This window comes from Emydura macquarii, unplaced genomic scaffold, assembly GCF_026122565.2.
Source record: "Emydura macquarii macquarii isolate MOO-44397 ecotype Brisbane River unplaced genomic scaffold, CSIRO-AGI_Emac_v2 contig_3451, whole genome shotgun sequence".
Lineage (NCBI taxonomy): Eukaryota > Metazoa > Chordata > Testudines > Chelidae > Emydura > Emydura macquarii.
Window position 1 is genome coordinate 5,297,985 of NW_027133588.1, and position 26,353 is coordinate 5,324,337.

Below are 26,353 nucleotides of genomic sequence, written 5' to 3' on the forward strand. Positions count from 1 at the left end.
AATATTTTCTCTTGACTATTTCATGATTTGCTTAGGCTAATCTTCTGATATGCCGTTTGGTAAAATCACTAAAATCTCCAGTAAGCCAGAAATAGGCAAATGAGATGACAGAATTGAATGGATTCACTCAAACTGGTGTACCCAATGTATGCTGTATTAAACATGGAATCATAGAAATGTAGGACTAGATGGAACCTTGATAGGTCATGTAGTGCAGTCCCCTTCACTGATGCTGGGCTAAGTATTTTCTAGACCACCCTAACAGGTGTTTGTCTAACCTGTTCTTAAAACCTCTAGTGATGGAGATTGCACAACCCCCCTTTGTAATTTGTTTCAGTGCTTTAACTACCTTTTAAGTTAGGAAATTTTTCCTAATGTCTAACCTAAATCTCCCTCGCTGCAAATTAAGCCCATTACTTCTTGTCCTGTCCTTAGTGGTTAAGCAGAACAATTTATCACCCTCCTCTTTGTAACAATCTTTTATGTACTTGAAGACTGTTATCATATTCCCCCTTAATCTTCTCTTCTCCAGACTAAACAAACCAATTTTTTCAATTTTTCCTTGTAGGTCATGTTTTCTAGATCTTTATTCATTTTTGTTGCTTTTCTCTGGAGTTTCTCTAATTTGTCCACATCTTAACTGAATTGTGGTGCCCGGAACTGGACACAGTGCTCCAGTTGAGGCCTTATCAGTGCTGAGAAGACTGGAAGAATCACTTCTCATGTCTCGCTTACAACTCTTTCTAATACATCCCAGAATGATGTTTACTATTTTTTGACAGTATTTCACTGCTGACTTATATTTAGTTTGTGATCCACTATAACTCCCAGATCCTTTTTTGTAGTACTCCTTCCTAGGCAGTCATTTCCCATTTTGTATTTGTGCAGTTGATTATTCCTTCCTAAAAGCATTGTACTTTGCATATGTCTTTATTGAATTCCATCCTATTGATTTCAGACCATTTCCCCAATTTTAAATCATTTTCAATTCTCCTGTCTTCAAAATTGCTTGCAACACCTCCTAGCTTGTTGTTGTCCGCGAACTTTAAGTACACTCTCTATGCCATTTTCCAATATGAAGATATTGAATAGAACTGGACACAAGACAGATACCTATGGGACCCCATTTGATATGTCTCTCCAGCTTGATACTCAACCATTGATCACTACTCTCGGAGTATGGTTTTCCAACCAGTTGTGCACTCAACCTTACAGTAGGTTTGTCTAGGTGATATTTCCTTGGTTTGTTTATGCAAAGGTCATGTGAGACAGTATTAAAAGGCTCACTAACATTGAGATATATCACATCTGTTGGTTTTTCCCAATCCACAAAGCTTGTTACCTGTCAAAGAAGGATTTGGTTTGACCTGAAAATCCATGTTGACTGTTACACATCACCTTATTATCGTCTAAGTGCTTACAAAATGATTGTTTGCTCCATTATCTATCTTGGCAATGAAGTTACACTGCATGGTCTGTAATTCCCTGGGTTGTCTTTATTCTCCATTTTATAGATAAGTATTATATTTGCCCTTTTCCAGTCTCCTGGGATATCTCTTGTCCTCCATAAGTTCTCAGAGATAATCACTAATGGCTCAAAGACCTGTTTAGTGAGTTCCTTACGTATTCTAAGTTGTTTCATCAGGTTCTGCTGATTTGAGGACATCTTACTTGTCTAAGTAATTCCTAACTTGTTCTTTTCCAGTTCAAGCCTCAGATCCTATCCCATTTACATTGATGTTGACCACGCTAATAGTCAGACCACTGCTATTTTTGTTGGTGAAAACTGAAACAAAAAAGGCATTTAACACTGCATTTTCTGTTATCTTCCCCTCCTCATTAAATAATGGGCCCACCCTGACCTTAGTTTTCCTCTTGTTTCTAACATATTGGTAAAAGTTTCTTGTTACCATTTTTCTTTCTTTGTGCCTCGGGCTAATTTTGACCCTACATGCTTATGTGTATTTGTTATATTACTCCTTTGTAATTTGAAGTAGTTTCCACTTCTTGTATGTCTTTCTTGAATTTCAGGTCATTGAAGATCTCCTGGTCAAGCCAGGGTGGTCTCTTATCTTCTCATCTTTCCTCAGCATTGGGATGGTTTGCACTTGTCCCCTTAATAATGTCTCTTTAAAAAACTGCCAACACTCCTGAACTCTGTTTTATCCCTTAGACTTGTTTCCCATGGAATCTTACCTACAAATTCTATGAGTTTGCTACAGTCTGCTTTGTTGAAGTCCATTGTTTTAATTCTACTGTTTGCCCTCCTACCATTAGTTAGAATCATGAACTGTCATTTCATGATCACTTTCACCCAAACATCCTTCCACCTTCAAATTTTCAACCAGTTCATCCCTGTTTGTCAGAATCAAATCTAGAATAGGCTCTCCTCTAGTTGCTTCCTTCACCTTCTGCAACTTTTGTTGTCTTGAATGCATTCCAAAAACTTGTTGGATGATCTGTGCCCTGCTGTATTATTTTCCCAATAGATGTCTGGGTAGTTGAAGTCTTCCATCATCACCAAGTCACATATATTGCTTGTTAATCCACTTGTGGCTACATCCGAATTGTTTTAGACAGCTTGTGTTATGTTCTTAGGCTTTGACAGAATTAACTGAAGGTTACTACAGTATGCTAAAGTACATATATATATAATAAAATAGCTTACTTTAATTCTTCTAGGCTGTCTCCATAGTGGGAGATGAAGTGTTTCGGTTCAAAATGGTCCTTTACCCAAATGCTACTGCAGGAGAAGAATACAATGATATGTCCAAGGTGGATGGGAAAATGTGTCTAAAAGTGGGCTGCATTAAGATAATTTATCTCCATAAATTCTTCATGTCACTTCTGGTAAGATATTGTTATTAACATGTACAATTTGGTACTTTTAGTTTCAGTTAATAGTTTCTCACTGCCCAAAAATGCATGACAGAAACATGTTTTATACAGTGTTATAGCCGTGGTGGTTCTAGGATATTAGACAAAGTGGGTAAGGTAATATATTTTATTGGACCAATGTCTTGGTCTTGGTCTAATAAAATATTTTACCTCACCCACTTTGTGTCTAAGATAGACATATGTAAGACAAATTCTTTACCGTGAAGGCATGATGTTTAGAAGTTGCACCACCTGATGAGAAGTTGATAAATATGGAGGGGAATGATGAAGACTAAGAATGATATGGTGACTTAGTTTTGGTATGTGCAAATAGTTGAGTGTGAGTGTAAACCCTTCAGATGTAGATACCTAATCAGTGAAAAGTACTACTAGAAGTAAATGTACACATAGTGCATCCTGCTTTAGATGGATGTTCCAAGAAGTGTTGAATTCAACACTGAGTACCCATGAGTTAGAATCTTAGCTAGGAGATGATCATATAAGTGAGGCAGATAGATCGTCAGAATTGTGAACTCCGACTTGACTATATTTTAGCAAGGACCAGGGCCAACGAAAGGGCAAAGGGGGCCACAGTCAGCCCCAGCCAACACCCTCTGCCTCAGCAGCCCGCTGAGTGCCTTGAGCTTGTCAGCTGGTAGCCATGCCCCAGTCACCCACCCAACATCCTGGTGTGCTTCACAGGCACCCCGAGCCCAGGAATGAGCGAAGTGCTCTGGGCAGAGGCAGGTACTCCGGCCAGGCCCGGCCATTGCATTTAACAGTCCTGATCCCAGCATTGTCCAGGTGAAAACAGAGCAGCATTGATGAGCCCTGGTCCCTGGGGAGGGGGGGGGGTGCATGGAGCTGATACTCCAGAGGGCCTGATTGCCACGGCAGCTTCAAGTGGGAATGGTTGCCAACCTTCCAACTGCCCTCGGGGCTGGCCCCTTTTCCTTGCCCTCTGTCTAGCAGCTCCACTTTGCCCTCTACCACCCAACAGGTCACTAGGTACTTCTGGCTCTGGGCAAGGGCCATCGCTAGCTGCCATTCCATTGCTGTCCCCTTCGCAACACACTCCCATGCCCACCCCCCAAACTCCGCCCATGGCTGCGCCAGCGGATCACCCAGGACTGTGTCATGGCCCACTTTTGGGCCTCAGCCCACAGTTAGGGAACGCTGATGTAAACTACTTATTTTTGTGCTACACAAGATAATGCTGTTTTCCAACAGAACTTCCTGAATAATTTCCAAGCAGCAAAGGAAGCCCTAAGTGCGGCTACAGTCCAGGCTGCAGAAATGGCTGCTTCCAGCATGAAAGATTTTGCTGAGAAGAGCTTTCGTCTTTCAATGGATATCAACTTGAAAGCTCCAGTTGTGGTCATCCCCGAGTCTTCAGTCTCCCATAATGCTTTGGTAGCAGATCTTGGTTTAATCAGAGTTCAGAACGAATTTAAATTGGACTTTACAAATAAATCTTCTCTTCCTCCAGTCATTGATGACATGGATGTGCAGCTAACTCATTTGAAGCTATCAAGGTATAAACTACTGAGTTTCCATTGATACTGAATGTTTATAATTGGTTCTGGAAAACAATTTAAGTGCCAACAGTGCTCTGCATGGAGTTAGAAGATAAGGCCCGTGCCTTGAAAAATGTAATACCTAAACAGGTATTGTACAAATGATGGTGTTGGGGGGAGTGGCGAATATGCAACAGAAAGCAGTGGTTGATTGAGTGAAGAGACTCAATATGTGACTTGTTAAATTTGCTTTTTGTAAACAAACAAAAACAAAGACCCCCAAAAACATATTTAAAAAAAAAAGAAAAAATCCCTTTTAAAAAATTCCTGTTCTATTTAATGCTGTCTTTTTAGAAGACAGGAGTAGGATTCCAAGGCTTTCTGGAGGGAGAAAACTGTAGAAAATCAATTAAGCTCTTTTAAAAAAAATATTTAGCTTGGGCTCTTTGGAATTGAGACACACACTACAAAAGGCCTTGTGGCTAATTCGTAAACTTGAAAAATAAAATCAAGGCATTTTTCACTACCAGAATACAGATATACACTCACACACAGACTCACATCAACTATAGCATTTTATATATATGTATATTTTTATTTTTTGTGTCAGAAATGTAAAATCAGTAGAAATAAATTAATACATGGTTGTTGAGTAAACACTCCTGTTACGTAGAGTGCTAGAAATGAATGTATTACATACACTAGCCAAGAATATACGATTGTTGGCCTTGCCACCGTGGGTTTTGCTGACAGCCAGTGTTCACCTACAGTTATTGCACAGTGGTACCTGTGGTACTGCACTAGCGTGTACTTTACATAGAAAAGAAGTGCACAACTGCAGAGATTGTGTGATATCTATGGAAATGTTTCCTTGCTAGTAGCAATGTAATGGCGTGGCGCCCCCTTCTCATGAGTGCCCCCTTCTGGTCGGGTGCATCTGCATTTATCTCCGTTTATGGTGACCCCTTGTGGCAGATTTTCTGGCTGTTGTCTTCTAGTTGGGTGTGTCTGAAGTCTTTAAACAGTCCTGGCCCTGGTAGCAAGCTGTACCCCCACAGCTTCGTCCCTGGAGGCAATAGTTTCACACTCTCTGGGCCCTTCTGGCCCTAGCTCTCCTGCTGGACCAATAAGTACTTCAAATCCAGTTCTGGGGGTGTATCACTGTCCAGTTGTAGGCCACTTCCCCAGTGGTCTATTGGGGAAAACCAGGCCCGTCCACTACTCCAGGTCCCTGCCCAGGGACCCTAAGAATAGCAGCCATGTACTACCATGTCCCTTGAACGAAACTGTTTTCACCTCAGGGCCCTTTTGTGTTCATGTCCAGCAGCCAGCTAGGAGCCAGAATACATAAACTAAAACATGGAAGATATGGTTCTGAGTGTTAGATTTGAATGGATTTTATGGCTGCAGTCTCATGAAAAGGCTGAAGGACAATGCTCCAAGCTGTGATATTCGAGTATGACTTCTGTACAGAAAATCTGGGTTTTCACCTGCTCCATTCTCTTCTAATTTCCCAACTACTTACAAAGAAGTAGGGGCAGAACTGTACGTCAACAGAGATTCAGTAGACGTTACTTTAAGCTTTTTCTGTATGTTTTCAGGAGTATTATACCCACTGCTTCTCAACCAGATGTTGAAATTTTGCAGCCAGTAAATCTGGTTTTGTCAGTTCAGAGAAATTTATCAGCAGCTTGGTATCATGATATTCCAGCAATTGGGATCAAAGGAGACTTAAAACCTATGCAGGTAATGTCACAGCAAACTAGTTGTTGCATTTTAAGAATAGATTTTTGTAATGGTTAGGCAGAGCTTATAAACTTGTTTTGTAGCGCTTTAGGTTCTTGATACTTACAGAATACTGGCTTATTCAGTAAAAGAGTGTTGCTTGGCTGTCTCCCAGTCATGTACAGCTCCAGCCTGACTGTGATCTTGATGTGTGGTTGTGGTGCCTGGTGTTCTATAGCTTTGCTGTAGTTTAGAAGCCTAATACTTAGTGATCTGGATGCATGATACAGTAAGCAAAATAAAATGAAACCTGTATTTAAGATCAGCTGATACTGGCAGAGCTCAGATATCATAGTCTTGTGGGCAATATTGATCTGCGTGAGTTTTCCTTTACTAAGCAGCCACTTAACACAAGCAGACCAAACCTAGCTGCTTTATCATAGCAAGAAAGAAAACTGCTCTGCTAGAATCCAGAAGCTAGGCTGCAGGCTTTGAAGCTCAGCTTAGTTTGACTGCCCTGTACTATGCAGTTTTTTGAGTGAATGTTAAGCCTTTAACACTTTTTACTGTGTAAACAGGCATCATCAGACCTCAACTCTATCCTCTCACTTTCTCTCCGCCTCGTTTCACAGTATAGCAAGCATTCCACTTGAATGGCCTCAAGAGTCCCAATTTTAGCCAGGAAACAGAGAAGGGGTTGTCTGTACCAGTAAGGAACGGGGAATTGATACCTGAGGCCTTTTTGGTGAATGCCACCACAGGATTTTTCTTGTATTAGATTGATCTTTCTGGGATTTGAGATGTCTGTCCAATGGCCAGAATCTATCACTGGTGTGGCACAAGGTGGGATATATAGTACCAAAGGAGGCCCAGCGTAATTACTCAAATTTTGTAAAACCTAAATGTGTTAAAAGCACAAATTTCTAGAGACTTTAGGGATAGTCCTGTGAATGTATATTGCTGTTTCACACTTGTAAATGTCATGAATAATTATATATTGATATAAACTGACATTCTATTTTGCATTAGGATTCCTTAATGTTAAATAAAAGTTTACTCTTTGCTTAATAGTTTAACACTTCCTAGACTTAATGTTGCCTGCTTTGTCTTTTCACTGGCAAAGCAATTCCATTCCTTATGGAATTAACTTGCTCTTTTATTTAAATTGTTAAGCTATGTGGGGCCAGCAAACACTTGAAAGTGATTGATTAGGCTCTTTTTGTTTAACTTGTGTAATAAAAAGAAGCAAATATGGTATCTGATAAAAAAGGAAAAATATTCTTAATCTTTTATAATTTTTAGACTGTTTCAGCCAGGGTTATTATTTTTTCAACCAAATTGCAAACATGTTTACAAAGGAAACATCCTTTAATTAGATATGGCAATGTTGGTAGGAATCAGTTTAAAAAAAAAATCTTGGATAACATCGAATTAATTGGGTGGAAGAGTTTAGGTTGGCTAAATTGGGTATGACGTGGTAATGTTACTACTAATAAATAGGCGAGTTTTCAGTATGTGTTGAGTAATGTCTTCACTGAAAACAGTTGTGTTTGACAATTTATAGATTGCTCTCAGTGAAGATGACCTAACTGTCATCATGAAAATTTTGCTAGACAACCTTGGAGAGGCTTCTTCCCAGTCAAGTGCTACACAACAGACTCTTCAAGAAGCTCAGAAAACAAAAAAGGAAAAAGGTCAAAATGATTCTGACCTCCATGAAGGTACAATTGTAATCCAAAATTTGGATTCAGAAAATTAGATTTCAGAAAAAGAAGGGACAGCCTGCACAAACCTTAAACCATAAAACCAAGTAGATTCAAAGATGTACTTAAATGTGCGTGCGTTAGTATTTAAATGAAATATATGAGCACAAAGAGTCGAAGGTGTGAACAAGATCCTCTCACTGTCCACATGAAACAGCCTTAAAGTAGGTTTAGGTATACAGAGGTCTCAGCTTGCTCAGTATCACTGCAAACACACCTTTAAAAATCCTTTTAACCTTATATTATGGATACAGAAAAAAAGGAAAATCAGTTACAATATTTGAAATGTGAAGTATTAAGTAAGGGTTTCATTTTACTACCTTCTGTTGTTTCCTTTCACCAGAGAGAGTTTTTAGAAGGAAAACCCTCCTCTTTTGACGCTCTGTGACCATGTATACACTACCACTTATGTCAGCAAAACTTACGTCAATTAGGGGTGTCAGAAAAACACTCCCATGAGCTACATATATTTCATCCGCATAAGTGGCAGTGTGCATAGTGCTGTGTTGGCGGGAGAGCTTCCGCTGCTCGCTGAGGTGGTTTTCTTATGTCAAAGGGAGAACTCTCTCCCGTTGGCACAGAGCAGCTACACAAGATATCTTACAGTGGCGCAACTGCATCAGTACAGCTATGTTGCTGTAAGCTTGCTAGTAGTAGTAGACATGGCCTTAAATGGTACTCCAGATGGTAATAGCTGGCCTGTTGGGGAAAAGAGAAGAGGTTAGTAGAGATGGGCTGGAGCTGATGTTGCTGTTAAAATCTTACCACATTTTCTAGAAGACAAAATAAGGCGTGCGCACACAAAAGAGAAGCGAAAACAACAGCAAAGAGCGAAAAATTAAGCTTCTGGCTCAAGGAATTAACTCAGTTGTTGCAACCTTGCTGCCGAAGAGACATACGCACAACAATCTTAACAGCCATTCTGAGCACTGGAAAACTTGTGCCAGCATCTGACTGTTTAGAGCATTGCTTTTAATTGACTCTTCCTGGTCATAGGGTAACAGCAGTGTGGCAAAATACACAGTCTTGGCTGGCTCTGACAGACGATAATTACACAGTGGGAGAAAGGAGAAGGATAAGAAAGAGAAGAAATAAGGTGGGGCAGGAAAAGGACACATGGCAGAGAGAGAGACAGGCAAAGTCCCACAACCAGTAGGTGTATGTATGGGATTCAGCTGGTCTGATAGAGGTGGCGATGTTGTATGGGTGTCTCTCTCTCTGGCCTCATCTGGTCTGGACATCTCTCAGAAAAACACTCTGAGTCCCAGAAAATGATGAAAGTGGCCACCATGATGGTGTAGCTTGCTCCAGTAGCCATTATCTTTGCCAAATCTCTTTTTTTTAAAAAAGACCCCAGAAGGGAATGATGGGTGGAATAGCCCATCTTCTCATTTTGTCTACCAGTTAGGCCTAGGTTCTGACAAACCAGTTTTGATTCACTGATTTTTTTCAGTCTCACATTGTCTTGTTTACCAGGCAGGACCTTAACATAATCTTTACATTGTATCTGTTGGCCTTTTTGTTTGGACTAATTCAGTCTTAGCCTTCTGAACTTGAAAGATACTATTAAAACATCTTGGGACATACCTGAATAGATCTCTTGGTTTGTAAAAGCAAAATTAAGTTGCTGTAAGTGTATGAAATTTTCTTTCAACTTGCAGCTCCTGTTGTCACTTCAGGACCAATAGATGTTTCTACTTCACAGCCTTCTGTGGAATATTATGCAACTCTTAAATTTGACTTCAATTTTGAGTCACTTTCAATAGTTCTGTACAAAAGTGACCACAATCAGGTATGTAGGGGTACCTTATGAAAGCTGGGGGGGAAGAATGTCTTTTTTTTTTTTTGGTCAACGGAACATGTCAGTAAAACTCAAGGTAGGAAAAGAAAAACATTCTCCATTCCTGTTAACTTCGTATGACACCTTTGCTGCAGTACAGCTTATGATTTTACACTCAATTATTTATAAACTAGTTGGGAAAAAATGGTATGTACGTTTCCATTTTAACAAATACTACTAAGAATATGTTAAACTAGTGCATGTGAAAAATTGCATATTCGCTAATTTGAAACAAGATGATTTCAGTTCATACTGGGCATTATTATGTAAAATGGAAACTGAATTATTGTGCTAAAAAGGGCAATTCATTTAAAAACATTGCAGTGTTTAGACAAATGAGATGTAAAAGTCAGGCTAGTCCTGGAAAATGTGAAGTTTTGTGGGTGATTATAAGGCAAATGCTGAATCTGCTGTTACTGGCCCCTGGGGATGCCGTTAACAATTGACACACGAGAAGGTTTATTTTAAAATTAAACAAAAACTTTTACAAATGTCTGTCTTAAACATCAGACCTAATCAAAAATGTTTTTTCCCAGGTTATGACCTTGTAATTATTCTATTGCTCTGGATTTGTAGACACTGACACACACACACACAGCATAATGTGGCTAAATGCAATGCCCCCACCTTAATTTAAAACTATTATCCAATTGGAGTAACTGCCCCAAACTAATCTGCAGCATTGTTTAGATGCAGATAACATCAATAACCCAAGTAGACTGTAAATCTGAGGGTAATTGTGAAGCCATCCCTCTCTGACACCCCCAGGTATGTCCAAGGACTCCGACTAGAATCCAGAGTCGTAACTTGCTCCCTTTCTTTACACTAGAGGTTGGAGAGAGAAGCTGACAGAAACCACAAGCTGAGAGATGTAGATGCAGGCCCCTTCACTATGTAGATTGTATCTAGGACCAATGCCTAAGCAGGCTACTGGGCTACAGAAACCTCTGCCAAGCCCTTTCTAACCCACCATCTGCACTGGAATCTTCCAACATTTGGGACAGCCGTGATTTAAAACCCCCAAACCAGACCACCTAGATGCTAATGAAGCAAATATTTATCCTACTACAAGAATGATATACAGCTGGCATTCTGTACTTGGTCAGTTAGGATGTAGACTGGCTTTGTGACAGCAAAACATATAAACTTTGGAACAACTTTGGTTCCATTGGTCAGTGATCTCTAGATATAAATCATATGTGCCTGTAGAGGTGGTATTAGATCTGTCAGATGCTTTTGATATTGTTGATCATCAGATGGTGTTAACTCATCTATGGATTATGGTAGTGAGGAAGGCTGTTCTTAAGTTGGTTTCTTTTCTCCCCTTGGCAGTTGTGGGCAACTGCTGTTCTTGGCAGTGAGGTTTTTGTAGGATGTCATTCAGTCATAACTGATAGTGTGTGTGCACGCATGCACATGTGTGCAGCTAAGCAGTTTAGTAAAGAGGCTTGTTTTCAGTCTGCTAATGACACAAAACCGTGTCTCTATGACACACATGACTCAGATGATGCAGTTCAGCACCTTGGCCTTAGTTGCTGTCATCCATGCTCCAATCTCATCTAAACTAAGCGTAACTTACTATTCTCATATCTAAATCATGAGGTACGTTCAGTCTAAGCAGAAATACACTTACATTTAATCTTCTATTCCCGATTTTTCCATTCCCCATAATTACTATTTCCCACTGTTTTTTAGCAGTCCCTGCTTTCACTGCATAGTGACAGTTTACGCCTTGGTGAATTCAGACTACATCTCATGGCATCATCAGGGAAGATGTTTTCAGATGGTTCAATGGATATTAATGTTAAACTCAAGACGTGTACCCTGGATGATCTCAGAGAAGGAATTCAGAAAGTAACAACAAGGTTAGTTGAATGCATCACAATTGAAGAGCTGCACTGAAAGAGTTATCACTTGTAAATTACTTTTGAGCGGGATCTTGGGGTTAGCTGCTTTACTGGAATTTTATAAACAAACATTAGGTATAATTTGTCTGTTTTATATATTTTATGCTAAACCACAGAATAATAGTATGGACAAATGTCAAACTACAGCTGCTTATACCAGACACAGAAAAAGAAGTAAATTGGAGGCCTGAGTCTCTGGAACTTCATTAAGCTTGGATTTGCTGAATTGAGTTTAATTGAGTTGAGTTGAGGTTGTTTTGTGTACTAAAAGATTTCACTCAGATTTGCCTGTCATACTATATCAGTTTTTGAAATGTTGTAGTCATAAAATACACTAGACTTAACTTCTATTACTGTAAAACAGAATTCATACTTGTGCCTGGTTTCTTTACTTATAGAACACAAAAGGAATTAATTACTTTTGCGTTGGATGTATTGGGATAAGTGACTTTGAGGTGAAAGAACGCATTCCATTCCCAGTCACCGTCTCTATCCAAATTCTTCTAATGCTGTAAAAGTTAATTAAAATAATGCTTTTTATATTTATTATTTTCCAGAATGATTGACAAGAAATATGACAAAACAGATGATGTTATGATCGATATAAATTACAAGCAAGATGCAAATGGGATTGAAGTAGTTGCTATCCTTGACAAGCTGTATGTGTGCACTAGTGTGGAGTTTCTGCTAACAGTGGCAGACTTCTTCATTAAATCCATGCCAACGGCTTCGACTGAGAGGTCTACTCAGGTGCAGTTAAAGCATACCACTGGAAAGCCCAAACATGAAAAAGGTTTGCAAAAATGTATCTAGCTTTTTGAAGAGTCTCTAAAGGAAAGAAAACATCCAGAATCACATAACTTGCTGATCATCTTCTAAGATGCGTGAAACAGTATATCAAAGGGCACTGTTAAGTCCCCCAAAATAAAGATATATATTGTCAGTTAAGGTGCCAGAGATCAGACTGAACTGAACAGTAATCTTATTCCTCTAACACATGCTGTCTTACAACACCTCGGTATGTTCTCTAGAGGTCTTAGAAGGCTGGGATCAATTTCTGCAGTAACACAAAAAGTATTTTTCCCTGTCATAGTAAATTTTGTAAAGATAACTTGCATACTCATTTTTTTCCCCTCTTAGCAGTTGCTGTATATCTGCAGGCACTGAAAAAAAACATTTAAACATTAAAAGGAAGCACACTTCAATACCAAATGCTATATAGACCATTAGTCTAAGCACAGGTCTCTGCTTTTAAGAAAGCAAGAAAGTGAACACAGAAATGGCACACTTGAAATGCAGGTTACGAAGAGCATTTGACTCTTGCATATGTGCTCTCGGAGTGTAAAATTCCTCCTTGGCTAAAGAAGACTTGAGAACAACATTGAGTTCCTAACTGAAAATTTTGGGGGAATTTTTAGTTAAAAATCCAAAACCTACCTACTTTCCCCTCCCTGCTGCAATTTTAAGGCTCCAACACTACAATACGATTAAACAAACCGAAAAAAGAGGCAGTTTGTTTTTCAGAACATGTGTGGCCACACCAGCTTCAAATTACTTGTGATAGGATAAGGTGGCGTGTTTGTTTTTTAAATTTGTTTTGTGTTTTTACTCCTACTGGTCTAATACGATGAATAATTTCATTCTGTTCATAGGCCTGGGGTAAGGAGTTCAGGCTGTATTTTGACTAATTCAAGAATTGAGTGTTGAAGCTTTTCATTTAAAGCAATGATTTGCTTTTCTTTTACTTATGGTATCACAAGGCAACTGTTTCCCATGTCTTTGGATTCTCCACCTACAACACATGGAACTCCCTAACTTCAGTATAACCTCTTGTAGGGAGCATACTGGAGAATTTTGTGTTAGGTAAAGAGACCTGTTTCTGAGACATTTACTTATAAAGACTTGGAAATAAGAGGTTGAGTAATTTTTAATGTTAGCAACTACAAGCAGATGTTAAATAACAACTTTTCAGTGAGGTCTTTTTTTGTTTGTTTTTGTTGTGGTTTTTTTGCGTAAGTGATCACTTCAAAGCTGTGGTATACCCTGGCTTCCATTGTTTTTGGAACAAGCCTTTTCACGTACAGCTCCTTTTTCTAGCTGCTGTAGACGTACCGTTTATACGACAACATCTAGTAAATAACTGTGATAAAACAGTCACAGCAAAACATGTCATAATTTCAGGAAAATCTTCATGAAGTCCTTTTTTGGATCAGAAACTAGGAACCAAGTTATTTTGGATTATTTCTACTGTCTAAAATTACAATCCTTCTTAATCCACCATAAATTAATTATTGGATAGTATTTCTGATGATGGGGTAACATATGATAGTCTCATGTAGTTTAAGATCTAATGTAAGTATGTCTCTCAATATTACTTTCTTATTGCACAGAAGGTTCCTTATGGCAAAACATGACAGTAAAAGCAGTGATCATGGACCCAGAAATTGTATTTGTTGCCAATTTGACCAAGGCTGATGCTCCAGCATTAAAAGCTTCATTCCAGTGTGATTTCTCTTTGTCATCTGGCAAACTTGCACAAAGGATGACAGCTCAAGTGAAGGATTTAAAAGTGCTGGCCTGTGCTTTCCTCAGAGAAAAGCAGGACAAGAATATAACCACAGTAAGAAAACTATTAGCGTGCTTCACACATAAGGAAACTAGTGCAAAAACAATATAGCCTTTAATCAGTTGCACACCCTTCTCAAAAAAAAAAAAAAAAAAAAAAAAAAAAAAAAGGCTCTTTTCTAGGGGAACATGAAGAGATGCGTAAAGGATGAGGTGGGGGACAGGACAACTTTACTGTGCCCTGAAATGATAGCTGATTTGGGCTGTTTTGGCCAGAGGGGAGGGAGCAAGTTCCACAAGTGATGTGATGCTGTGATATTCTGCTTATCTTAAATCCAAGCAGTTGCAGCTTGAGCACCTCTGCTGATACTAGTTGTGTCAGTATTGCATGTGAAGAGAGGCCACATACAATAAAAACATTTAAGCTAGTATAGGTGGTGGTTCTGATTTTTACAAATATATACTGTTAACCCCCATTTCCTTAGCCCCCTTTCATTCCATTTGCTCACAGGCCAACATATGCTCCGTAAGTACCCCTCCAGTTGCTTCTTCCCTTCCTTCCCCATCCCCAAGAAAAAGGGAAGGTTCTACTTCAGTGGGACCCAGACTTCGAATAGAAATATTACAGAAAAAATTATAACAATATGGAGCATAAGCACATTCAGAGAAAGATTTCTTCTTAGAGAAGCTGATTATATAGTGAAACGTTCCAGAGGGGTAGCCGTGTTAGTCTGCATACAGCAAAAACAACGAGAGTCCTATAGCACCTTACCGACTAACAAATTCCTGTGGGCATAAGCTTTTGTGGGCTGCATCTGACGAAGTGGGCTGCAGCCCATGAAAACTTATACCCGCAGGAATTTGTTAGTCTTTAAGGTGCTAGAGGACTCTGGTTGTTTTTGATTATATAGTGATTTTTATTTAAAAAACTTGAGAAAGCTTGTGAGCTAAGGCTTGGGCAAAAAGCAGAAACTGATAACAAGCATATTGTAGATTGGAAACTAAAGTTACTAAAGATGAGTTAAAAATAGTTAATAGAAAACTATTAACTTCATATTATGGGTTAGATTTGAGTCTATAGGGTCAGCCCTGTGTATGGGCAACTGAAAACTGCATTACTATAGAAGTAGCACTGTGGAAGTCACTGGGCTCCTCTCATCTGCTGACAGTGTGGGGAGTAACTTGTTTAATCTCTCTTCAGGGAGTAGCTTACTCACCACTTGAATCTGGCCAGTTCTGTCCACTCCCTGCCCTTCAGTCCTCTTGCGTACAGGAAAGTATCTGGTGCACAACTGCTCTAGCTCCTGTCTCCATGCTGGCATCCCATGTTCGGATCGCTCCTGTGTAACCATATAAAACCAATATGGGAGGACTGTATTTCCCTGAAACAGCTACATAGCCCTGTGCTTCTTGCCAAGTGTTAAGTCTCCTTTGGTTACTAATTAGAAAGAGGTGGGGAAAATATTTTTAAAAAGTGGAAGCTTTGAATTAATTTATTTTATAACCGTAAATTCAAATTCTCCCCTCAGGTGTTACAGCCATGTTCTTTGGTTGTGGAAAATATGGTGCATGTTTCAGGAATACAAAGTATGGCAGTGACAATAGAAGAACTTATTGTAAAGGTTAGTAACATTGTTAAAAAGTTGACTTAGAAAAAACAGAAAAACAGACAAAAATTGTAACATGTTTTTTTCCTTTTATTGCTATCCAAAATTTCCGATTTAGATGACCAAAATTCTATGTGTAATTTTGGTGTTGATATCAGAACATTTTTGGTAATATCACTATCTATAAGCACTGATAGTTCAGAGATATTTTAAAATACAGTGTATTAAATTATTAATTCGTATCAATATATACACACTCACGTAGTAACCATAAAATTCCAAGTTTGAAATCTAGTTGATTAAAAAAAAAAAAAAAGGATAGTATCCTTGCTCCTGAGTTTCCAGACAGTCTTTTTGGTTTCACAATTGCTTTTTTCCTATTTTTTTAAAACAAATTTTCCCCTATTGCTGAGTGCAAGACCTATACCTGTAACTAAGTTTGTTGCTTTAAATTTATGCTCAGTTACTTCAATGCAAATGGCATAACTTGATAATTCTTAGAATGAAGCACTAATAACAATGGCAAAATACTGTTCACTTAATGGCTTAATCAGTAATTTAAGGATAGCTACAATAAGAATCTTCACTTGACATTACTAACTTTTCATTTTTCTATCATGTGTGTTCTTCTAATCACAGAAGGGAAACTGGTACATATGGTATATTACAGTAAATCTGATTTCACCTCTCGTCACAAGTATTGACAATAAAAATGTTGATGACTTGCCTGTTAAATTAATTTTGGGTCGAAATTCTGCAGAGTACGTACCCGTACTACACAATAGGTTTAGCTTTTTAAATAAACATTTTGTTTTTAACATAAATATTGACACTTTGACAAGGAATTGGGTAGTATTTTAGTATTTACTGAATTTATATTCACTGAATATATCAGAATGGGGGGTGTGTGTGTGGGGTGTGTGCGTGCGTGCGCTCTCTCTCTCTCTCTGTGCACAACAGTAAAAAAGTTAGGACTGTGTGAGTTAGAGTACCAAGAATACTATTACAACTCTGAGAACATGTGGAAAACCAGTGAGTTTTTTAGGAAATATAATAGATGGGAGACGCTTGTGCATGATGGCTGGTTTTTTTCTCTGAATTTAAGTTGTTACTTGTTAGTAAACAGGTACATGCCTTCTCTATGTGTTGGTGGATAACCTAGAACAGGTACCACATTTTTAGGATATATCTGCAGTGACCAATTATTTTCTATCTGGCTTACATGTAAAATAAAATAAAATAAAAAGAATTAAACTACAAATGAGATTCTTTATTCTTAAAGATTTCACCAATCATTTTGAATACTGTGATGACTATAATGGCTGCCATAAAACCAAAGGCAAAGGAAGAGGATTCCGAAGGGACAACTAGTGATTCTGGAAACTTGTGGGATGTGAAACCCATTAACCAGTGCAATGCTTGGTTCCTTGGTGTTGACGTAGCCACAGAAGCAACTGAAACTTATACAGACAGTGAGCATGCTCTGAAAAATGAGAATTTTGATGTAGCTATGAAATCAGTTCAAATCACCTTGGAGTGTGGTCTGGGACATCGCACTGTTCCTTTATTATTAATAGAATCAGCATTTTCAGGAACACTTAAAAATTGGTCTTCCCTGATGGGTGCCACTGCTGACATGACGTTGGAGGTAAGAAGGGTCAATTCATGCTTCCAAATTAAAATTTACAGGCAGAAAAATGTTGAAGTGCTACAAGACAATTGTTGCTTGATTTATTTGTAGTAGTGTTTAAAGTCCTCAATAACTATTGGGTTAGCATTGTAGTAAATGTAGTGTTGTAAAAATGCATACATAATCATAGTCAATACTCGCAAGAAGTGAGTCACATTAGATACAATATAATCAGTATAAGAACTGATAACAGAGAGGGAAGGGGAGGCAGACAAGATAAACTATTATAATGTAATATGGTTTCATAGTCTAGCAGTGTGTGTAGAATTTGTTGGTTCCAAAAATGTAAACAATTATATAAAAAATGGCCATCAAACAACGATCCTCTCCCTCTTTACTTCAACATTTTTGCATATCCCTTGGGGTCTTGGTGACCTTCCAACCCCATCCCTCTTAATGTGTATGGAAAAGGAGATCTTGGAGGTGTGCATGGTGTTCATGCTTCATGTATTTCTTAGGTGGTTTCCCTCTTTTCCATATAGGCTCTGTTTACACTGTGATTCCCAGCTCATGTAGACGTAGTAGCTCTAGTTCTCATTGAACTAGTATGTTGAAACTGGTAGTGTAGCTACGGCAGCAACAGCATAGGCTAGCCACCCGGAGCACCAACCTGTCTGAACTCGATGGGTGCATACTTTGGGCAGCTAGTCCATGCTGATACTGCCTGTGCTACTGCGGCTCTATTGCTATTTTTATCACGCTAGCTCAGTGAGAGCTAGAGCGAGTATATCTACACAGGCTAGGAATCACACCCTTAGCTTGGAGTGTACATGTAGCCACAGACTATCAAAAGCTACTGCATCTATCTCATGGTTAGCAAGTTCAAAAAATATTATCTATACCCACAGCTCCTTTTGATGAATTCTCCCCAGTTGGAGGGTGTCAAGTGTCACTTGGGGTTGGAAGGTCACCAAGACCCCAAGGGTCATCCCATGCTCTCTGCTGCTATCTAAGTGGCGGGAGTGGGTCTCTGCAGATGGGGAAGGTGAGAAAATCCATTATGTTAATGGACATAGGTTAATGAGCTGTACACTAGATATTCCTGTGGTTCAGGATTGTGAATATGCTGGCAGGGGTCTTTCTATTATCTAACCGTCTAATCCCTTTCCTCACACATCCCCTGCCCTGTGATCAATTCCCAGCCCCACCTAACAGCTCACAGAATCCAGAATTGCTCACAATATTGAGACTTCTGGGTCTCCAGGTGCTGTGGGAGGGGACAGTGGTTGCATTAATGAAACAGGAATTGACTAATAGACTAACTCCAATTACCAGAAGGTTCAGGCAAAGTCAGATTTAGAGCTAGTTTCAATTTCTAAATGCTAGATTCAGAAAGAAGTTTAATGCTATGAAAGGTAAGGAAACAAAGTTTGATGTGCAGTATGTTAGGCCTGTTTTTTAATAAAAGATATTAGTTAAACTTATTAAAAAGTCTGCATTTTTATAATAGTTCATATTGAACCCAATAAAAGAACCATTATATGAAATTTTGAGTTGGAAGAAATGCATATGCTTTCATAACATGGTAATTCGATAACTAGTGCAAGGACTGATCTAAAAATGTGCTTTGTTTTCAGATCTAATTTTAATTTTCTTTCAGGTTCATTATTACAATGAAACTTACGCAGTGTGGGAGCCTCTTATTGAACGAATTGATGGAGGAAGGAAACAATGGAATTTAAAGCTTGAAGTATGGAAACGTAACAGAAAATACATGAAATATTTATTGTGAATATATGGCTTTTTTAATGTGTTGATGCATTAAGATATTGACCCATGACCTTCCAAATGCTGTTGACTGAGGATATGTTGAGTATGTCTGCACTGCAATTAAAAATCTAGGGCTGGCCCATGCCAGCTGACTTCAGCTCGCAGGGATCAGGCTGTGGGGCTGTTGAATTGCAATGTAGACTTCGGGGCTGGAGCAGGAGCCCGGGCTCTAGGACACTATGAGGTGGGAGGAACAAAACAGCGCCTGCAAGCCTGAGTCAACTGGCATGGGCTAGCCATGGTTGTCTAATTGCAGTGTAGGCATACCTGGAGAGTCCTGTGAGGGTTGAAAATGTTGAATATCATTTGTGGAATTCTTAAGGAGGCTGCCTTCAAAATAAGTATAATGGCCTCTTACTTGTATATAATACTAAATGTGTCTTACTGACAAGAGAGGCAACAGAAGCTTTCAGGAGAACTTTCCAAGATAATAGTTACTGCTAACTAGCAATTAAAAACATCATGTGGAAAGGGTGAGTTGTAATTACCCATACTCCTTATAGATGCTGTTAGGTCTAGCTGGAAAAACATCTGCTGCCTTTGTGGACATTGCGGTGAGCCTAAGTCTACTGCTCTTTTAAACAACAGCCCAGTACTTTAAAGAGCTCTCACCTGATACTGGTTTTCGATTCCAATGAATCTTTGTTCCCCATAGACAGATTGTATCCCACTTTTTAAATAATGTTTGCACTCAGAAATGCTGAATAAAATTGATGTTTTAGTTCTTGAAAAAAATTAGATGTAAAAAAAAAATCATTTGACATGTGATGATGTGACTATGAGATATAATATTTACAGCCTCTTCCAGTTTCTGATGGTTTTTGGGAGCCTGGGTATTTAAGTTAAAAAAAATAATAATAATAATGTAAAAGCATAACAAAGAACTAGTCAAAACTAAAAGAAGTAGTAATAAAAACTGAAGGAGGCTAAAATAATGAGAAAAAATATTAATATCATCCAACAGTCAGGATACTAAAAACCACTTTAGGACAAAAAATGTGAGGAGATCTCTGGAGGAGAACTCTCCCCTAGTCTGAGCCAGACCGAATGCAGCAGAAAAGCACCTCAGGGGGGCTTAACTCCTCCTACTGCTAACAAGACCCTGGAGCCCAAGAAGGCATCTTGAAAAGGGAAAGGCCCAGCTGATAATGAAATGACAGAGGTGATGAGAGGACCTAAGTGCTGATGTAGACATCTTGGAAATTAATGCAATTATCACTTGAGATGTGAGAGCCTGAATATTGATAGTAATGTAAACACTCAGCCTTGCCTGTATTAACAGCTAAAACGCATTGAAATATTATCCAGAATGAAAGCAATAGAATCCACCAAATGTCCCTGTCTTGATATTAAATAAATAAATAAAATGGGGAACTTGGTTAGTCCTCATTGTCACCTTGCACCAGTATTGTCCAGATGGCTCATTAATTCATAATAAGCAATTAGTCATTCAGCACCAGATGAATAAATGTGCAGCAGGGTATGTGTTATGAAAGTGCAGAAAACGGTACTATGTTTGACTTTTAGTGTTGGTGGGTATGAAGTAAGTTATATGTACAAGATCAAATAAAAGGAATTTGCTAATCATTTCTCAAAAATATAACTACACATTTGTGAAGGTATGGTTTTAAGAGAAAATTGCAAACTTGCATAGACTACTTAATTCTGGAGAAAAGGTTTGCGTTCATATTTATTAAATTGGCAATAAGCATGTTTGATGCTGTTTTTTTCTTTTAGATGAAGACTAACCCTGCCCAAGATAAAAGTTTGATACCTGGTGATGATTTTGTTGTTCTTCCTGAAGCACAAACTGCAGTTAATATCTCTTCAAAGGGTACAATGAATATAACAATATCCAAATGTTGTCTTGCTGTTTTCAGTAATTTAGCCAAGGTAATTTTAATAAATACAGGACCTGTAGTGAATTAATTGTTTGTAGTGAATAAATTGTTTGTGGCCAGTCCTGAATTCTTCTTAGTAGTGCTCTGCTCTGCCAGTCAGAATCCACTCACTCATTTTCTTTCTCTGGCAGAACGGTGGTGGGATGAGTTCTTTCTTTTGCTATACAGTTGATCCTTCTAGCTATTAAAGAGTGAATTTGACTTGTTCAGAAAGAAGCCCGCTGTTCCCTTGACTTCAAGAGGGAGAAAATGTGGGAGGGAAATGATTGAGTGGGAGTCTTACAACTTAATCTGGATTGGTACAAGATACTATATTTGTAAAAAGAAGCAGTCCTTTCCCATGGTATATGGTTAACTTGGTCCCTGGTCTCTGGATAATAAGGTTGCCTTTCAATAGGCATACTGTGAAAAAAAATTACTTGGCCTTTAAATTTAATGGGGGCAAGCCTCTGCAGCCCTCCAGCATGCCAAAGTTCTATGATATTTTCCTCTCTTTCTCTTGAGGAGATAGGACGTGTTTGTAGGACATGTCCCCAAAGATGTTCTGTTGTATGGATATGGCTCACTGGTTATTCACTAAATAAATATAAATTGGGTTTATCTATGTAGGATGTAATTATATCAGGCTTACTATTGATAAATTAATATATAATTATTGTAGAAGTTATTGTAATGTGGGTGGAATTTACATTTTAACACAGTGAAAATGACTTGCATATTAATTTATATATCTTAATATATATTATATATATAATTTATAATTAATAATTCCAGATTCCTTCAAGATACTGAAAATTGCTTTTCTACAATCATGCTCAAAGCACATGCTTTGTAATACACAGTATATACTATTGGTTCTGTAAAGATCATAGTATTGTGTGTGAATGTTTTTGAGTTAGCTGGATAAGATGTTTTATTCTGTTATGACTACTATCCTTTAAAAATCTTATTTTGGTGCTTTCTTACAGGCATTTTCAGAAGGGACTGCCTCCACATTTGACTATTCTTTAAAAGATAGGGCTCCTTTTACAGTGAAGAATGCGCTGGGTGTCCCGCTCAAAGTGCATCCTAGCCTCAATCTTCGAGTGGTTGGTTCAACCTTGAAAGAAGATACTCATGATGTAGAAATTGGTCAGAACTTGGAACTGGAATATTCAGTTTTGGAACCTCTGCATCGAGGAAAGCTGTCTGCGTTGTACCGTCAAGAGAGTTGCCTCTTTGTGTTGAGCTTAGGTAGTGTGCAAGGGAGGACTGTTTGTAGCATTGTGCTTGGTGAAGAGATGCAGGGGGAGTTCCTAGAGTAATCCATGGGCCAAATGCCGTGTGGTCCAACTGAATTTCCTTGTTCATCTTGAAGACAACTGCTAGCCACCAGTTGCCAAGTGTCTTTACTCTTGCCCCTGTTGGATGTTTTCTTGAGCCAGGGTTGCCACTCCATAGTGAATTTCTCATAAAACAGACCTGGGTGCTGGGAAAAGAGGAATGGGAAAAATTCAAGTCCTGTTTCCTTTACTTCCCCAATAATAGAACTAAAGGCTGGTAAGAAGCACAGGCAGGTGAAGTATCTTGTCACTCCATAGGAGGACTAGGAGAGCTTGTGAGCAGGTGCAACTGCATTTCAGCTGGTTTGCTGACCTACCCAATGGTGCTCCCCCTGTTACTACTCGGTTTATATACCCAGAATCAAGCTCTTTGGGGATAGGCAGGAGTTCCCAAACGGGCAGCTGTGCTGGTCAATTCCTTGGAGGGAGTAGGATAATGCAGCTTCTATTACACTGACATTCCCTTATCTCCTCCTTACTAAGAATCTTGAGTTGCTTCTGGGTGAAAGATATCAATTCATTCACCTAATAAATAGGTGAGGGTGCCTCATTAGCTATATCCATTATGTAACAAGGATCTGTTGTAGAGGCTAGTGTATCATACCTGGTTTTCCCAGCCATTATTGACTTAAAACTTACTTTCAATTTTCCCTTCTGATTAACCATTTTTTAGTTACTGTGGCCCTGTGGGTTAATTTATTAAGTGGCTGGTGCTTGCTTGCTTGCTTGCTTTAAAATGGTAATGATTTGTTTTGTAAGTTTCCAGATTCACATAGCAGTGTTTGTTTTATAAAACAGCGCCTCTAGGATATACGGAAGTGGCAAACATCCCCATAGCAAAACCAGGCAGACGATTGCACAGCGTACGAAGTCCTCTTGTCGACCACTCGGACTCTGTTCTGGTACAGATAGATGCAACAGAAGGGAATAAAGTTATTACCATACGGTCTCCTCTGCAGGTAAAAACGATAATAAAAAACATAAAGTTAATTAAGCCCAAGGCCACTGCTTAGAGTTTGATTACTTCTGGGGAGTAACTTTGGCTCCCTTTAATACTTTTTGAGATTATTTTTCAGCAAAAGGCAAACGTAAACATATAAAGTAAAAGCAATTACTTAATAAATTTAAGTAATATTGCTTTACATTTATATTTTTGGTTGCAATTTTAAATGTGTGACAGGATTTGAATGGAGAAGTATGCATATGTTGGTATAAAAATCTGTTTTATGTTAAATAGCCTAGAATGGGTAGAAGTGTTATCTTGGTTACTTATCCCTTTATAGGTGTTAATTTTAAAATTATGGCTTAAATTGGCTCTACTGCAGCTCTAAGCTATATGTTTAGAACATGTAATTTGTACTGCAAGATGCAGTGTTTTCTTCCAAGGAAGTAATGTTAATTACATAGCTGGGAAGTAGCATAATTGTGGTGTTATTATTTTGATGTTTCATGTTGCTTCTTTTTGTTTATGTATGTATTAGTTACTTTCTGAGGGCAAATATTTGTAAGTTTTAGTTTGCAAAGGAGCATTTTGATTAGATTGTTACTAATTTTTATACATTATGTATAGTTCATATTTTCATTTTGAAATTTGTAAAATATATTTAATGAGATGTATAAATTTTTATCATAGATCAAGAATCATTTCTCTGTCCCGTTTACAGTCTACAAATTTGTTAGAGATGTTAGACTGATGGAGTCAATAGGAGTAGCTAAGCCTGAAGAGGAATTCCATGTTCCTTTGGATTCATACAGGTACAAACTTCTTCTGTTATGCAGAATCTTACAGTGTGTGATGTGAAATTACCATTATTTGAATCAAAATATTTTTTCCCAACTCAGTCCTTTAGTCTTAACAGGTACTCCTCATACTCATTTTGTACTGGGCTTTTGTCCTGGTCGAATTGGCAAAAGCACTATTCAATTATTTAAAAAAATAAACATCATTTGGCAACCAGGTGCATTAAAAAAGCCCCCAAAATAGTAGTAATGAAGGACAAATGTTCCTTCAAAATGGTTGCAATTACTAAAGTTGTGCAGTTACTTGCATTGCATGTACACAGCCATGGCTATAGTCATATTTTGTGCACAGTTACCCCCATTTACTTGCATGATCATAATTGCATTTGCAAATCTAACATTTATATAAATCGGGTCTGAAATAACTTGCGGTGAGTGGAGGTTTTTTAAGATCCAGGGACAAAGTCACTCAGTTATCTTTGGTAGGGATAGTGTAGCAATATTCCAGAGAAAAATTTGAATCTCATTGCAGGTAGAAAACTAAAATAACCTGAACATATAAATTCAAACTGCATATGTAGATGCTTAAATAACACATGAACCATTCAAGTATTTTTACATGCTTTTATTGGAACTCTGGCTTTTTCTGTTCTGTTTTTTTTAATAGTTATCTTTATCTCCATTGTTTCCTTCTTTGCCTCATTTTAACTCCTTTTTTCATTTATAGTGTATCTTATTTACAATGTGTTTATATTTACTTCTTGATGTTTATCATGAATTTCAGTGGACTTCAGGGAATATAGAAGCTTCTGTACACTTGTATGTTAGTGGATTTCTGGCCTAAACCAGATGTGATATTAAAACTGTGAGCCTTACTTGAGCAGAAATTTCAAAAGGCATCAGATGAAATGGGAGGTGCAGAAATGTTATGAGTCTCCATATGTCACAGTTCATTTAACCTCCCGTCATCATATGTCTGATGAAATACTCTTCAAGATGAATGATGTATCTAAAGAATCATAGGCTAAACCAGAATTAAACAATGGAAACAACTAAAGAATCAGACCTAATTAGAAATAAACTGCATTTAATGTCTCATGAGGGTTCAGTTTAACCAATCAGTCTCTGTTTACTTTACAGATAATTCAGAATTCATAGACTCTAAGGCCAAAAGGGACCATAGTGATCATATAATCTTACCTCCTGTATAACACAGGCATAGAACTTCCTCAAAATAAATGCTAGAGCATATCTTTAAAAAAACAAAAAACAAAAAACAAAACAAAACAAAAACCAAACCCCTCCAATCTTGATTTTAAAATTGTCAGTAATGGAAAATCCAGTATGAGCCTTGGTAAAATGTTCCAGTGGCTAATTACTCTAACCGTTAAAAATGTACCTCTTATTTTTGGTCTGAATTTGTCTAGCTTCAACTTCTAGCCCGGGAATTATATTACTCCTGTTTCTGCTAGATTGAAGAACCTAGTATTAAATATTTGTTCCCCAAGTAGGTACTTACAGAGTGTATATCAAGCCACTCCATAACATTCTCTTTTATCTAAGTAGATTGAGCTCCTTGAGTCTATCATTTATAAGGCATATTTTCTAATCCTTTAATCATCTCATGGTTCTTCTCTGAACCCTCCCCAATTTATCAACATCCTTCTTGAATTATGAACACCAGAGCTGGACACAGCAGTGGACACACCAGTGTCAAATATAGAAGTAAAATAACCTCTCTCCTCATACTCAAGTTTATTAATCCCAGGATTACATTCTTTCTTTTGCCTACAGCGTCACACTGGGAGCTCCCGTTAAGCTGATTATCCACTACAACAGCGAAATCTTTTTCAGAGTCACTGCTTTCCAGAATAGTTTTCCCCATTCTGCACGTATAACCTGTGTTGTTTGTTTCCCAGATGTGTACATTTACATTTAGCTGTATTAAAATGCATATTATTTGCGTGCATCCAGTTTACCAAACAATCTAGATTGTCTGAATAAGTGTCCTGTCCTCTTCAATATTTACCACTCCCCCAATTTTTGTGTCATCTACAAATTGTCTCAGTGATGATTTTGTTTCCCTCCAGGTGCTTGATAAAAATGTTCAATAGTGTAGGGCCAAGAAC

General features: G+C 38.2%; 1 protein-coding gene across 3 annotated transcripts in view; it reads left to right on the plus strand.

Moving 5' to 3' along the window:
• Positions 1 to 26,353, plus strand: part of VPS13C (vacuolar protein sorting 13 homolog C) — a 139,543-nt gene that overhangs the window by 62,384 nt on the left and 50,806 nt on the right. For 2 of the 3 annotated variants that reach the window (XM_067534730.1, XM_067534731.1), the window contains exons 38-52: positions 2,683 to 2,850; positions 4,108 to 4,412; positions 5,996 to 6,140; positions 7,684 to 7,840; positions 9,544 to 9,674; positions 11,418 to 11,587; positions 12,187 to 12,422; positions 14,020 to 14,249; positions 15,724 to 15,816; positions 17,084 to 17,449; positions 19,092 to 19,181; positions 20,999 to 21,154; positions 22,131 to 22,395; positions 23,283 to 23,443; positions 24,118 to 24,239. In XM_067534730.1, the coding sequence (XP_067390831.1) occupies positions 2,683 to 2,850; positions 4,108 to 4,412; positions 5,996 to 6,140; positions 7,684 to 7,840; positions 9,544 to 9,674; positions 11,418 to 11,587; positions 12,187 to 12,422; positions 14,020 to 14,249; positions 15,724 to 15,816; positions 17,084 to 17,449; positions 19,092 to 19,181; positions 20,999 to 21,154; positions 22,131 to 22,395; positions 23,283 to 23,443; positions 24,118 to 24,239 (2,795 nt within the window). The remainder of the gene's footprint in view (positions 1 to 2,682; positions 2,851 to 4,107; positions 4,413 to 5,995; positions 6,141 to 7,683; positions 7,841 to 9,543; positions 9,675 to 11,417; positions 11,588 to 12,186; positions 12,423 to 14,019; positions 14,250 to 15,723; positions 15,817 to 17,083; positions 17,450 to 19,091; positions 19,182 to 20,998; positions 21,155 to 22,130; positions 22,396 to 23,282; positions 23,444 to 24,117; positions 24,240 to 26,353) is intronic. The other variant, XM_067534732.1, reaches the window with a different exon arrangement.